The sequence below is a fragment of the Schistocerca nitens genome, chromosome 1 (assembly GCF_023898315.1).
Source record: "Schistocerca nitens isolate TAMUIC-IGC-003100 chromosome 1, iqSchNite1.1, whole genome shotgun sequence".
NCBI classification, from domain to species: Eukaryota; Metazoa; Arthropoda; class Insecta; order Orthoptera; family Acrididae; genus Schistocerca; species Schistocerca nitens.
The window spans coordinates 929461264-929476762 of NC_064614.1; the positions used below are offsets into that span (position 1 = coordinate 929461264).

Genomic DNA, 15499 nt, shown 5'->3' on the forward strand with positions numbered 1-15499 from the left:
CCTGCCATCTTTCCTTACTTTTCTTTTCAACTGAGTGAAGTGGCACAATGGTAAGATCCTGGGCTTGCATTCAGGAAGACAATTCCTGAAATCCCCATCCAGATTTATATTTTCTCAGGTTTTCCCTAAACTGCATAAGGCAACTGCCAGAAAGGTTCTTTTTGAAAGGGCACGGCCAAGTTCCTTCTGCAATTCAAACTTTTGCTGTGTCTCTAAAGATCTCATTGTCAATAAGATGTTAGTTAAATCTTAATATTCTTTCCTTCCTCCTTCTTTGCCAATTTGTCCTTATTCCTTCTGTTGAGCTGTGTGGTCTTTTTGGCACAATTGGATTTTAAGCTCTGAAGTCCTTTAAACATGTCTTTTGTTCTACTTTCACAATTCCATTTACGCACTGTAATTTTCTGCTCTTGTATGTAGAATAAAATTTCATCTTTTCTTAACTGATAATTTTTCCTGCCACCACTTCCAGTGACACTATCACTACTTCTTCCATGTTCATTACTCACCATTACTCTAGAGGAGGAAATTCTCTGTCTCATAAAATTTGATACACAAAAAATTGTAAAATTTTACCATATAGACTTAAATCTAAATGGAATGTCGTAAAATGAGGGACAGGAAAACAGCCACTTAATGGAATACATCACTGTTGATTTAAATAAAACAGCTGCAGGTGGTGTCATAGGTAGCAGGTCTGTTTCATAATCATTTCTTAAATGTAGTAAATATAAGAACAAACTGTTAAAGAGGAAAAACCAAAACAGTATGTCAAAACAGCAACATACATGAAATTCAGTGTTATGGATGCCTCCTCCACTTTTCCTTCTGAAAAATCACTTCTCAATTTTATGGTGTTTCCAATAGAGTGCTAAGTATTTGTTCCCATATAATGAGCCATTGTGTTTCTGAAATATATAATGCATCACTAACTCAGGGCATTTGTCCAGAGTTTGGTATCTGTTATTGTTAAATCCCTTTATAAGAAAGGTAACAGGAGAGATGTCAGCAACTACAACCTCATTTCACTACTGACATCATTTTCCAAAATTTCTAAGAAGGTGACGTATTCTAGAATAGTATCCCACTGAGTAACAAAAGGGAATCACGGTTTGCATTTCAGAAGAGTTGCTTAACTGAAAATACCATTTAAATGTTCACTACCCAAAATATACACGTACTAAATAACAAAACAGCAGCAGTTGGTATTTTCTGTGACTTACCTAAGGCATTTGACTGTTTGAATCATAATATCCTCCTGAGCTAATTGAGGTTTTATGGAGTTGGTGGTAAAGGAAAACATTGGATAATGTCATCAAACCTAACAAAAAGAATGTGGAAAGTTATACATAATAATTCGACCTATGTGGGTGGGCTTCTGACTGAAGAGAAATCACTTATGGGGTTCCCCAAGGATTGAAACTAGGTCCACTATAGTATCACATAAAAAAAAAAAGCTGCGCTGCATAGGTATTACCCAAATGAGTTAGAAATTGGTAGATGTGATGTACATGTACATGTACAAGCAAACAAGTGGTTGCAATTTCAGAAGAACTGGATGATTTATTCAAGAGAAGGAGCTTCACAGATTGAGGAAGTCGATAACACATTGTTCCATCTCTAGCTCTTATGCAAGCAGTTGGCTTGCCATTAATTGATACAGATATTGAATGTCCTCCTAAGGGATATTATGCCAAATTGGCACATTAGAACATCAAAATCCTGAGTTTATTAGAGGGCACTGCCCATAATGCTCCAAACATTCTCAACTGGAGAAAAATCCGGTGACCTTGCTGCCCAAGGTATGGTTTGCCAAGCAAGTACACAAGCAGTAGAAACTCCCACTGTGTGCAGCTGGGCATTATTTTGCTGAAATGTAAGCCCAGGGTGGCTTGCCATGCGACATAGAATATCATCAAGGTATCGCTGCACTGAAAGGATGCCTCAGATGACACTAAAAGGGGCCCTGCTAAGGAAAGAAATGCAACCCCAGACCATCACTCCTGTTTGTTGGGTCATATGGCAAGCAACAGTCATTTTGGTATCCCACCACTGTCTCGGCATCAACAGACATGTCTTTGGCCTGGAATCTCATTGACTGGAGTAGAATTAACTTCGGTGATGGATCCCGCTTCAAATTGAGCCCCAATGACCAGCAAAGAAGTGTCTAGGGATGCAATGGACAGTGATGTGAACCAGCTTGATTGTATCTGTTAACTGATGATGCATTTTGTAATGCAATGGCAGGGAAATTATTTTTCTAATTAACTGATAGTGAAGGTGTAACTTTCCCATCTACATGGAAAATATTTGTCTTTTTTTTTTTTTTATACATGGTTGGAGGGAGCTTACAGCTTCATGTCAGGCTTGGCGTTTTTAATGTGAGATTTTTTATTAGAGACTATTTATCATGTCTAACATGAAAGTTTTTTTAGAAAAATGTAATATTATTATACTGATGCTGTTTCTGCTGTTATGATTAGCAAGAAACATGGCATCTACACTTCAGTTTTAACTTGAAAGTAATGTGTTTTTGATCTGAAAGTTGGAGAATTAAGCTAGTATTTGTATGAAAGAAAGATAACGTATGAAATGTTTGCAAAACTTGACATTCACATCATATAAGTTTCTCACAACTGCAGTTGTTAACATTACAAATTAATGCAACATATAAGACCCAGTTATTGGTACTAACATGTTGCATTAATTTGTAATGTTGACAACAAAAGTTGTTAGAAATATACACATGTCTCTACAAATTTCATCAATTTAATTTTTTTATTATAAAGAAGCATATTATAATCTGTTACAGGGATATGTGGCATTGTAATTGGGCACCCAGCAGACACAATAAAAGTGCGTCAACAGTTAATGGGTGATACAGGCCTAGTGGATGTTATCAGACGGACATACAAACATGAAGGGGTAAGCTTGACGGCCATAAAAATTGTTTGTGTTGGAAGCAACACTTTTGTTTGAAAGTACTACTGCGTAATTTCTTATTTTGCTGTACTATAAGCAAATATAGCAAGGAAAGGTCTATGAAGTACATGTTGTAACTTGAATAATGTACTGAAAATGACTGCACACACTGTGATAAGCTCAATACATTGCTAAGTATTATTCAGTAAAGCTACCTCCATTTTTGTTGCCATATTTCTTTGTTAAACTTGCAGAGCCTTTGTATTGAAATGTGGTTTGGGTGGAATAAATGTTCCATTTACTTGTTCTCTAGAAACTGCAATTCAGTCAATAGCAAGTCAAAGATGCTTTATTCTAATGAAATTTGATCCAAAATTTAATTATCTTAGACGGTGATCGTACTCTCAAACTATTTGTATGGTTGAAAAAGTTCTTGTAATACCTGAATGTATAAACAGTGTTAAACTGTCATTTAATATTTCTTTGTAAATAAAATTACTTCATCATTTCATAAGCAAGTAAGATGGAAATTTAACTTTCAGCTCTGTACAAGTTTACTGCCTTCTAATTAGACAGACAGTGTCAAAATGTATGTTGTTAGTAGCAGACAACTGCAGATTTACTTCTCTATCATTACATTTTCATTACAATTACAGTTAGATTATTTAAATTACAATAGCATCAACTGATGCCCAGTGGAACCAGAGTTTTGCAACAGTTGCTGCCAGGATCTTATCACTATTGCTGGTTGTCACTTCAGTTGTAGCAGTGGACAGTTCAGCATCTCTGGCCAGAGCAGCAAAAACTCTGCCATTGGCATATCTGGTTGTCCTTCATTTCAAAATGAAACAAAGAAACCAAACATCCATGCAATAAGCAGCTGTAATAATATAAATTTAAATCAAATACCTTTACATGCATTAAATGTAAGTAAGTCATCTTAACACCCGTATTTGCTGAGGAGGTAAGAACAGCAGCATGACAGTTTCCACTATTCTGTTACTCTACATATGGCACTTTATTCAGCAACATTGACCTCATAGAGGCATATTTTTGAGTCTCCTTGGTTCCAGCGCCAGTAGCTTCTCTAGTGTTAAATATGTCATATGGTCTTTACTATCATAATTGGTTACCTTTTGGAATCTTTTCAGCCAATGCTATAAGGTATTTCAAATTAAACCACATACTTTGGTGTGATCTTGATTACAGGTATGACTCTAGAGGATGTCTGGCACAACCTCAAGCTCTAGTTACAAATACATGTACAGGGCTAAAATGGAACTTGTACCATTGTTCTTTCATGTAACCATCCTTGACCTATTTGTGGTTCAACCTCTCCTCCAAGGAAATTATGTCCAACACTGCACCTAATGGCCTCTGCAATTTTCTAATAACTTACAGGGCCTCCCCAGGTGAGGGCCACAGCCTGATGTAGCATCTTCATGGCCACCTTCATTGCACTCACTTGAACATGTTGACAATGAGGCCTCTTCCTTCCAGATGGATGCCTCATGTGGGGGCTGATGAGTTCAGGTGCCACCTACCCTGGATCCACAGGACATTCTCAGTATTTCATGTTTCTGTGGTGTATACTGTGTTGTTCACAGATGAACTTCCACAGCACCAACAAAATTGACTTCGTCTCCACCACCCAGCTCAGCAGCTGCCTCATTTTCTGTCCCCAGCAGACCCTCCAGTCGTGGGGCAACCTGTGTTGTTTCCATCAGCCTCATCCTGCCTGGGCCTTCTGCAGCAGTGCCCAAGGACATTGATCTACTGCTCCGTCCAGTGGGATGTCCCGCCCAGACCATAGACCACCTACATTTTGCTCCATTAGTTGTGTCACTCCTGGGGTGAATGGGATATGGTAGTGCTACCTGACATCACTATGGAAACAGTAGTTAGTGCAACATTACTGGTGACCACCATAGTGCCACTATATAGAGAGCACTTGTCTCCAGAAGCTCCCTCTACAAATCCTGCCCAGGACTGGTCAGAGTCAGTTGTAATGCAATCAGTGAAGTCCACACTAATTGGCATTTTGGTATGGTATACAGTGTTTATATTATGGACTTTGTTGTAGGTGAAACTCTGATATTGTGTGAACAGGTCATTTATGGGGATGGTTAATTAAAATAGCTTACCCTCCTCTGGAAGTATTCTGTAATAGATCTTTTTGTGTCAAATACATCATGGCAAGTTCTTGCTAGTTCTGTCGCATACAGAAATAAACAAAAAATCAGTGCAAAGTAGTTGAATAAGAAATGCGTACATGCTCACAAAAATGCGCACCCACACAACCATGCGCACACCAGGACGTATGCAACTCCCCCCCCCCCCCAAAACACGCACACATCAGAGAATACCTGTAATTACATTGTCCACTAACTAGCTTAGTGCGGCACAGTGCTTAAAATGTTTGTTCAGTGAAAGGTAGTCCAGTGGTCACCATATAGCGCTAACTTAAGAAACTCACCAACAAGAACAATACAGAACTGTAAGAAACACGTCACTATAAATAAATCAGATGAAATTACCTTCACCAGAAAGAAGAACAAAGAAAAATATATTTTAAAAAGTCAACTATGAACCAAAACTAGTGAAAAAGTAACTGTCAAGGAATGTTGCAATGTGTAGGAAAGACAATACTATATTTAAGTTCTGAGCAGAATAACTCTGAGCACTACCAAGATTTTATTTCTCATGTAATTACTGTGTGATTTCCTATTTATTATAATGTAACTGGCTAGATGAAAAATATACTCATCAAGCTGTGGCAGGAGAAAACATACCTAAATGTTAAGTAAACATAGAAGCTTTCAGAGTCAGTGGCTCCTTATATGACAGAAGAGATGAAGAGGATGGAACAGGGATTAAGGAAAAAGGGCTGGTAAGGTTTAGGAAATGGGGAGCGTTCAGAGACATTGCCAAGAACCCAGGGTCAGGGGAGACTTACTGAATGGGATGAGAAGGAATGACTGGTTGTTCAGCACTACACCAGACAATATTTGAAGACCTGAGAACTTAAAGGTGGAAGGTATGGTAATAAGCAAGACAAAGATTACTGGCAAAATAACATGCAAGAGTTAATAAGGGTGGAAAGCTAAATGTATTATATGTGGTAGAGGTGGAGGGTGGAGAAAAATAGACAGGTCAGAAAATAAGAGATACTCACTGAAGCACCAAAGAAACTGGTATAGGCATGTGTATTCAAATACAGAGATATGTAAACAGGCAGAATACGGTGCTGGCCTAGATAAGACAACAAGTGTCTGGCACAGTTGTTAGATCAGTTACTGTTGTCACAATGGCTGCTTATCAAGATTTAAGTGAGTTTGAATGTGGTGTTATAGTCAGCAAACAAGTTATGGGACACAGGAACTCTAAGGTAATGATGATGAAATGGGGATTTTCCCATAAAACCATTTAAGTGTACTGTGAAATCAGGAATCCAGTAAAACATCAAATCTCCAATGTCACTGTAGCCTACAAGAATGGGACCAATGATGACTGAAGAGAATCATTCAATGTGACAGAAGTGCAATCCTTCCACAGACTGCTTCAGATTTCAATGCTGGGCCATCAACAAGTGTCAGCGTGCAAACCATTCTACAAAACACCATTAATATGGGCTTTCAGAGCCGAAGGCCCACTTGTATACCCTTGATGACTGCATGACACAAAGCTTTGGCTCATCAACACCAACATTGGGCTGTTGATAACTGGAAACATGTTGCCTGGTTGGACGAGTCTCGTTTCAAATTGTATCAAGCGAATGGACATATACGGATGCAGAGACAATCTTGTGAGTCCATGAGCCCTGCATGTTAGCAGGGGACTGTTCAAGCTGGTGGAGGCTCTGTAATGATGTGGCGAGTGTGCAGTTGGAGTGACATGGGACCTCTGATATGTCTAGATGCGATCCTGACAGGCGATATATATGTAAGCATCCTGTCTGATCAGCTGCATCCATTTATGTCTATTGTGCATTCTGACGGACTTGGGCAATTCCAGCAGGACAATATGACACTTCACAAGTGCCGCATTGCTATGGAGTGGCTCCAGGAATACTCTTCCAAGTTTAAATACTTCCGCTGGCCACCAAACTCCTCAGAAATGAACATTATTGAGCATATCTGTGAAGAACAGATCTCCACCATCTCATACTCTTACAGATCTATGGACAGCCCTGCAGGGTTCATGGCACCAATTCCCTCCAGCACTACTTCACATATTAGTTGACTCCATGCCACATCATATTGCGGCACTTCTGCATGATCGCAGGGACCTTACATGATCATAGGCAGGTGTACCAGTTTCTTTGCCTCTTCAGTGTACAAAACTAAAAGGGAGTGAAGAATGGAATAGTTACTGAGACCAAAGAAATTAACATAAATTAAGCCCAGGTGAATGATGACAAACAAGGACACATTGTAACACCAGTTCCCTCCTGCGTAGTTCTGAGAAACTGCTGTTGGAGAGAAGACTCCAGATAGCATGTGTGGTGAATCAGCCACTGAGGTCACAACTATAATGTTGCAGACCATTCTCTGCTACAGGATAATGTATGCCAACAGTATTCACCCTCTGTTTACGCTAATTAATCCTACCCAATAACTTGGTGATAGTCATACCAATGTAAAGAGCTGAATAGCGTTCAGGTAACAGCTGGTACACAACTTGCACTGTTTCACAAGTGGTTCTCCCTTTGATACTATATATTTTGCCAGTTACAGGGCTGGTATATGTGGTGACTGTAGGGTGCATAGGACAAGTCTTACAATGGGGATGGTCACAGAGGTATGAGTCATAGGATAGGGGAATGGGTGCAGGAGCAGCATAGGGACTGACCAGAGAATTGCAGCAATTGAGTGGGGGGCAGGGGAGGTGGAGGGGGAGGGGTTGGGGGGGGGGATGGGGGTTGGTAGTGCCAGAAAGCTATTCGAGATATGGTGGGCAAAGTTTTCGAGAGAATGGACGTCATTTCAGGACAGAAATTTAGGAAGTCATGACCTTGTTGAAGTAGCTGCTTAATACATTCAAGGCCACAATAATAATGAGAGGTGTACTCCTCAGCTGTTTTTTGAGGGATCAGCAATATCAGGACTGGATGTGATGACCCAGTAAATCTTCCTTTGAACTAGGCAGGTAGGGCAATTATGCCCAGTAAAGCCGAAGTGAGATGGGTGGTGTATTGCTTTAAAGAGTCTGCATGAAAAGAGAGAAATTTTCCTCAAATCCCAAGTCTGCATGAGAGAGAATGTTGGACATGCAAAGGATGGAAACACTCAAAATGTAAGTGCTCCATATCGTTAGTAGGTTTAATGTGAACAGATGTGTGTAGCTGACCCTTATTGAGAATGAGTCAACATCATGGGATTAAGAATAGGTCTATGTGAAATTTAATTGGGGAAATGTATTTAGAGATTCCAAGAATTTAAACAGGTCAGCCTCACAGTGAGTCCATATGACAAAGATATCATCAATGTATTTAAACCAAACAAGGGGATGAATGACATGAATTTCAGAAAAGTCCTAGTGAACCTGACACATACAGAGGAGCCATCCTGGTTCCCATGGCTGTACCCCTGATCTGTTTTTATGTCTGCTTCTCAAACATAAAGTAGTTGATGGCAAGTATGAAGTTGATTAAGGTGAGTGGGAAGGGCATCATAGTTTTGGAATCAGGTGGGCATGGGTCAAGGTAATGTTCAGCAGCAGACCAACCATGTACATAGGATACGTTGGTATAGACGGAGGTGGCATCAATGGTGAAAGTCAAGGTATGTAGTGGGAGTGGGATGGATGTAGATTACAGATCATCTAAGAAATGGCTGGTGTCTTTAATACAGAAGGAAAGTCTTTGTACTATAGGTTACAGGTGTTGATCTACTAAGGTATATATACATTCAGTGGGTGCTTTGAAACCAGCAATCATGGTTAGTTCTAGGAGGGGCCTGATGTTTTAGTGAGGAACTGTAGGGCAGTATGTTTCACAGGGATGAGATCCTTGTGGCAGATGCAGTACATCAACATGTCTGACAGCTGGTATAGACTCTTTCAAAAGGCAGCATTACTCCCATATTGTAAAACAATGACTGCTAAAGAAAGGATTCAAAAACAGAAACAATATATGCATTTTTCTTTTCTATAATTCCACGATAAACTAAAGTTGTCTATTTTCAGATAAGAGGATTTTACAAAGGAATGGCTTTTCCAATCATATCAGCTGGTGTGTTGAATGCATTATTTTTTGGATCTTATGGAAACACACTTAAAGTACTCGAACCTCAAGGTATTCAAGCTGAGGAGAAAACTAAAAAACAGAATGTTTGGAATTGGAATGTCTTTACTGCAGGCTGTATTACAGGCCTGTTGCTGAGTGTTGTTAACTGCCCTATTGAAGTACTGAAAATAAAGCTTCAGTCGAAGACAGGTAATTTGTTTGTGAAAAGTCATTGGTTTTAGAATGCATATGATTGTCTCTAGTGTTTAATTTAAATGATTTTAGTTTTTTAAAAGCTTTCTTACTAACCTCCCATGTTCCGTCATAACCATACAAGAGACTATTTTCTTGATCAACATAAAGCTTTAGACAACACTCACAGTTTTACTCCACCCAAGATTTTCAGTTAGTATAATGATAAAGATTAGGCAAAAATCCAAATATTAATAACAAATTTATGTTTTGTACAAATTTACATTGTGTATATAATCCTATCAGAGTTTAGTACTGTTCATGTGTCTTGAAAATCTCTTCAGCCTCTGTTATGTAGAATAAATAGGATTTTCAGAGCCCTATGGCCACATGGAAGCCTGTGAGGTGTCAGTATTCATGTCCAGGTGAAGAAATATTTGGTGATGTGGATTTGAGATCTCAGGCAATGCACCAGGCCATGGGGCATGCCTGGCTAATTTTGTGAATGCAGCACATGGCATGAAATTTTGACTTTTATATATTTTATTTTGTGCACTGAAAAACTTTAATAGATGTTTTTGTAGATATAGCTCAGAAATTTGTATAAAATATATAAATTTTTGTAATTCTCCTAAAACATTCTTATTGTCAAACATGACATTTCTATTATACAATGACTTGAAAATTGATGAATAAATCTCATTTCACATTTATTTACGGGCAATAAAAGTCAAAAATGTTGTTTCAAAAGTTAGTGAAGTTGAAAGTTGTGTTGAATAAAATCAAATGGGATATAGTATGGTTATCAGATGTGCATGTAACTTGAATAGTACATGAGTTACTGGAGGTCAAAGTGGCTGATTGCGTCAGGCCATAAGTACTCCACGGTTACACGAAAAAACGGTAGCAGCATGCTTGTAAATATATTTATTCGTCTATGTATTTGTTTATATTCCAATATATACTATTCAAGAAGAAATTGGTTAAATATTTACTGTATGTTAGAAAGCACAGAGACATTAGGCTCCTGGCCTAACTTTTGCTTATTTTCTTTTGAAATATTTTTATTTAATTGTTTATGTATATATTTTAAAGTGTGTTAGAGCATGTTTATGGTCCAGCCATAGGAATATTTATTTCATTTCAAGGATTTAAATGTAAATCCAGTATTTTGAATATGTTTCAATATGTTTGTGAGTTCATGTTGGCTTGGAGACATGGAGGAAGCACTCTTGCCAATCACAGCGCTTGTTACTAAGAGAGACGTATGGAGGTTGGGGAGGAGCATCGTTTCTGGAGAGGACACGAGACAGTTCTGGGCAGGATGGCACAGGACATGGACAATATGGCACATGACACAGGAAGTGCTGGAAACGACGGCAAGATGGATGCGGAGTTGGTGGAAAGACTTGGACAGTGGAGCAGTTTGCGTGTGGTCACAAAGGATAGAAATATTTCAGAGTGCCGAGCTGTGCTCTTGTGTGATTTCTGTGGCTTCTGCAGTGAAGACGTAGTGTGCATTTAGAAGTGAATATCTTGCAAGCTATGTTGTTGTTCATAACTAATTACGTGCAGTAGGAATCTATTGTTTCCCTGTTATTCAACTCATATTTTATTTAATTGCTGGACCATCAACACCAATAATTGTTTTGCAGAAATATATCACATTCTCAAAAGGACTTCTGCTATCATACTTATCATTTAAAGTCATTAAGGTAGTACCTGCAGATTTTATTTAATTGCAATCTTTCATTTATAAATTTATATGTTACATTCATAATTCGCAATTGCTGAATAATAGAAACCTTCGACCATTCGATTCATGTGTGTATTCTTATCATATACTGTAGACTCAGCAGTATTTGGCCTGTAATGCAGCAACTATGTATCCCAGCCCCTAGACAACGAAACCAGCCAAAACTTTTCGTATTGCAACTCTGAGTCGGAGGGTATGTAGCTGAGGGCCCACATCCTTTCATCGTTTTATTGTTAGAAAGCCAGCAAGAGTCATAATGAGATGCTGACATAACTTTAGGTGTGTCCCAGGGAAGTGTGCTGGGACCCTTACTGTTCATGTTGTACATTAATGACCTTGCAGACAATATTAATAGTAACGTTTCGCAGATGATGTAGTTATGTACAATGAAGTACTAAGTGACAGAATCTGCATATATATTCAGTCAGATTTGATAAGATTTCAGCCTGGTGCAGAGATTTGCAACTTGCTCTAAATGCTCAGAAATGTGAAATTTTTACACTTCACAAAACAAAAAACTATAGTATCCTATGACTATGATATCGATGAGTCACTGTTGGAATCGGCCAACTCATACAAATACCTCGGGTTACCGCTTTGTAGTGATATGAAATGGAATGATCACATAGATTCAGTTCTGGGTAAGGCAGGTGGTAGACTTTGGTTTATTGGTAGAATACTGGGGAAGGGAAATCATTGTACAAAGGAGATTGCTTACAAATCACTTGCACAACCAATTCTAGATTATTGCTCAAGAGTGCGGGACCCATACGAAATAGTACTAATAGCGGGTATTGAATATGTACAGAGAAGAACAGCATAAATGATCACAGGTTTATATGATCTGTAGGAGAGTGTCACAGATATACTGAAGAAACTGAACTGGAAGAGTCTATATATATATAGGGGGAAACATTCCACGTGGGAAAAATATATCTAAAAACAAAGATGATGTGACTTACCAAACGAAGCGCTGGCAGGTCGATAGACACACAAACTAACACAAACAAACACACAAAATTCAAGCTTTCACAACAAACTGTTGCCTCATCAGGAGAGAGGGGAAGGAGAGGGAAAGACGAAAGGATGTGGGTTTTAAGGGAGAGGGTAAGGAGTCATTCCAATCCCGGGAGCGGAAAGACTTACCTTAGGGGGAAAAAAGGACAGGTATACACTCGCACACACACACATATCCATCCACACATATACAGACACAAGCAGACATATTTAAAGACAAAGAGTTTGGGCAGAGATGTCAGTCGAGGCGGAAGTGGAGAGGCAAAGATGTTGTTGAATGACGGGTGAGGTATGAGTGGCGGCAACTTGAAATTAGCGGAGATTGAGGCCTGGTGGGTAACGGGAAGAGAGGATATATTGAAGAGCAAGTTCCCATCTCCGGAGTTCGGATAGGTTGGTGTTAGTGGGAAGTATCCAGATAACCCGGACGGTGTAACACTGTGCCAAGATGTGCTGGCCGTGCACCAAGGCATGTTTAGCCACAGGGTGATCCTCATTACCAACAAACACTGTCTGCCTGTGTCCATTCATGCGAATGGACAGGTTGTTGCTGGTCATTCCCACATAGAATGCGTCACAGTGTAGGCAGGTCAGTTGGTAAATCATGTGGGTGCTTTCACACGTGGCTCTGCCTTTGATTGTGTACACCTTCTGGGTTACAGGACTGGAGTAGGTGGTGGTGGGAGGGTTCATGGGACAGGTTTTACACTGGGGGCGGTTACAAGGGTAGGAGCCAGAGGGTAGGGAAGGTGGTTTGGGGATTTCATAGGGATGAATTAAGAGGTTACGAAGGTTAGGTGGATGGCGGAAAGACACTCTTGGTGGAGTGGGGAGGATTTCATGAAGGATGGATCTCATTTCAGGGCAGGATTTGAGGAAGTCGTATCCCTGCTGGAGAGCCACATTCAGAGTCTGGTCTAGTCCCGGAAAGTATCCTGTCACAAGTGGGGCACTTTTGTGGTTCTTCTGTGGGAGGTTCTGGGTTTGAGGGGATGAGGAAGTGTCTCTGGTTATTTGCTTCTGTACCAGGTCGGGAGGGTAGTTGCAGGATGCGAAAGCTGTTGTCAGGTTGTTGGTGTAATGGTTCAGGGATTCCGGACTGGAGCAGATTCATTTGCCATGAAGACCTAGGCTGTAGGGAAGGGACCGTTTGATGTGGAATGGGTGGCAGCTGTCATGATGGAGGTACTGTTGCTTGTTTGTGGGTTTGATGTGGACGGACATGTGAAGCTGGCCATTGGACAGATGGAGGTCAACGTCAAGGAAAGTGGCGTGAGATTTGGAGTAGGACCACGTGAATCTGATGGAACCAAAGGAGTTGAGGTTGGAGAGGAAATTCTGGAGTTCTTCTTCACTGTGAGTCCAGATCATGAAGATGTCATCAATAAATCTGTACCAAAGTTTGGGTTGGCAGACCTGGATAACCAAGAAGGCTTCCTCTAAGCGACCCATGAATAGGTTGGCGTACGAGGGGGCCATCCTGGTACCCATGGCTGTTCCCTTTAATTGTTGGTATGTCTGGCCTTCAAAAGTGAAGAAGTTGTGGGTCAGGATGAAGCTGGCTAAGGTAATGAGGAAAGAGGTTTTCGGTAGGGTGGCAGGTGATCGGCGTGAAAGGAAGTGCTCCATCGCAGCGAGGCCCTGGATGTGTGGAATATTTGTGTATAAGGAAGTGGCATCAATGGTTACAAGGATGGTTTCCGGGGGTAACAGATTGGGTAAGGATTCCAGGCGTTCAAGAAAGTGGTTGGTGTCTTTGATGAAGGATGGGAGACTGCATGTAATGGGTTGAAGGTGTTGATCTACGTAGGCAGAGATACGTTCTGTGGGGACTTGGTAACCAGCTACAATGGGGCGGCCGGGATGATTGGGTTTGTGAATTTTAGGAAGAAGATAGAAGGTAGGGGTGCGGGGTGTCGATGGGGTCAGGAGGTTGATGGAGTCAGGTGAAAGGTTTTGCAGGGGGCCTAAGGTTCTGAGGATTCCTTGAAGCTCCACCTGGACATAAGGAATGGGATTACCTTGGCAAACTTTGTATGTGGTGTTGTCTGAAAGCTGACGCAGTCCCTCGGCCACATACTCCCGACGATCAAGTACCACGGTTGTGGAACCCTTGTCCGCCGGAAGAATGACGATGGATTGGTCAGCCTTCAGATCACGGATAGCCTGGGCTTCAGCAGTGGTGATGTTGGGAGTAGGATTAAGGTTTTTTAAGAAGGATTGAGAGGCAAGGCTGGAAGTCAGAAATTCCTGGAAGGTTTGGAGAGGGTGATTTTGAGGAAGAGGAGGTGGGTCCCGCTGTGATGGAGGACGGAACTGTTCCAGGCAGGGTTCAATTTGGATAGTATCTTGGGGAGTTGGATCATTAGGAGTAGGATTAGGATCATTTTTCTTCATGGCAAAGTGATATTTCCAGCAGAGAGTACGAGTGTAGGACAGTAAATCTTTGACGAGGGCTGTTTGGTTGAATCTGGGAGTGGGGCTGAAGGTGAGGCCTTTGGATAGGACAGAGGTTTCGGATTGGGAGAGAGGTTTGGAGGAAAGGTTAACTACTGAATTAGGGTGTTGTGGTTCCAGATTGTGTTGATTGGAATTTTGAGGTTTTGGAGGGAGTGGAGCTGGAAGTGGGAGATTGAGTAGATGGGAGAGACTGGGTTTGTGTGCAATGAGAGGAGGTTGAGGTTTGCTGGAAAGGTTGTGAAGGGTGAGTGAGTTGCCTTTCCGGAGGTGGGAAACCAGGAGATTGGAAAGTTTTTTGAGGTGTAGGGTGGCATGCTGTTCTAATTTGCGGTTGCTCTGTAGGAGGATGCTCTGAACAGCCGGTGTGGATGTGGGAGAGGAAAGATTGAGGACTTTTATTAAGGATAGGAGTTGACGGGTGTGTTCATTGGCTGAGTTGATGTGTAGGTGAAGGATTAGGTGGGTGAGGGCAATGGATTGTTCAGTTTGGAACTGGTATAGTATATGTGGAATGTTTCCCGATAGACACACAAACAAACACAAATATACACACAAAATTCTAGCTTTCGCAACCAACGGTTGCTTCGTCAGGAAAGAGGGAAGGAGAGGGAAAGACGAAAGGATGTGGGTTTTAAAGGAGAGGGTAAGGAGTCATTCCAATCCCGGGAGCGGAAAGACTTACCTTAGGGGGAAAAAAGGACTGGTATACACTCGCACACACACACACATATCCATCCACACATATACAGACACAAGCAGACATATTCATATATTCCCACCCCTCCTACCATCCACCAAACCTACACAATATACTCATCCATCCTTACACAACCCCTGCTCCCAGTCCCTTACCTCATGGCTCATACCTCTGTAATAGACCTAGATGCAAGACCTGTCCCATACATTCTCCTACCACTTACTCCAGT

General features: G+C 40.8%; 1 protein-coding gene across 6 annotated transcripts in view; it reads left to right on the forward strand.

The window, feature by feature from the left end:
* LOC126193225 (solute carrier family 25 member 45-like) overlaps positions 1–15499 on the forward strand; it is a 94837-nt gene that overhangs the window by 64041 nt on the left and 15297 nt on the right. For all 6 annotated transcript variants that reach the window (XM_049932669.1, XM_049932670.1, XM_049932673.1 and 3 more), the window contains 2 exons: positions 2813–2925; positions 9109–9358. In XM_049932669.1, the coding sequence (XP_049788626.1) occupies positions 2813–2925; positions 9109–9358 (363 nt within the window). The remainder of the gene's footprint in view (positions 1–2812; positions 2926–9108; positions 9359–15499) is intronic.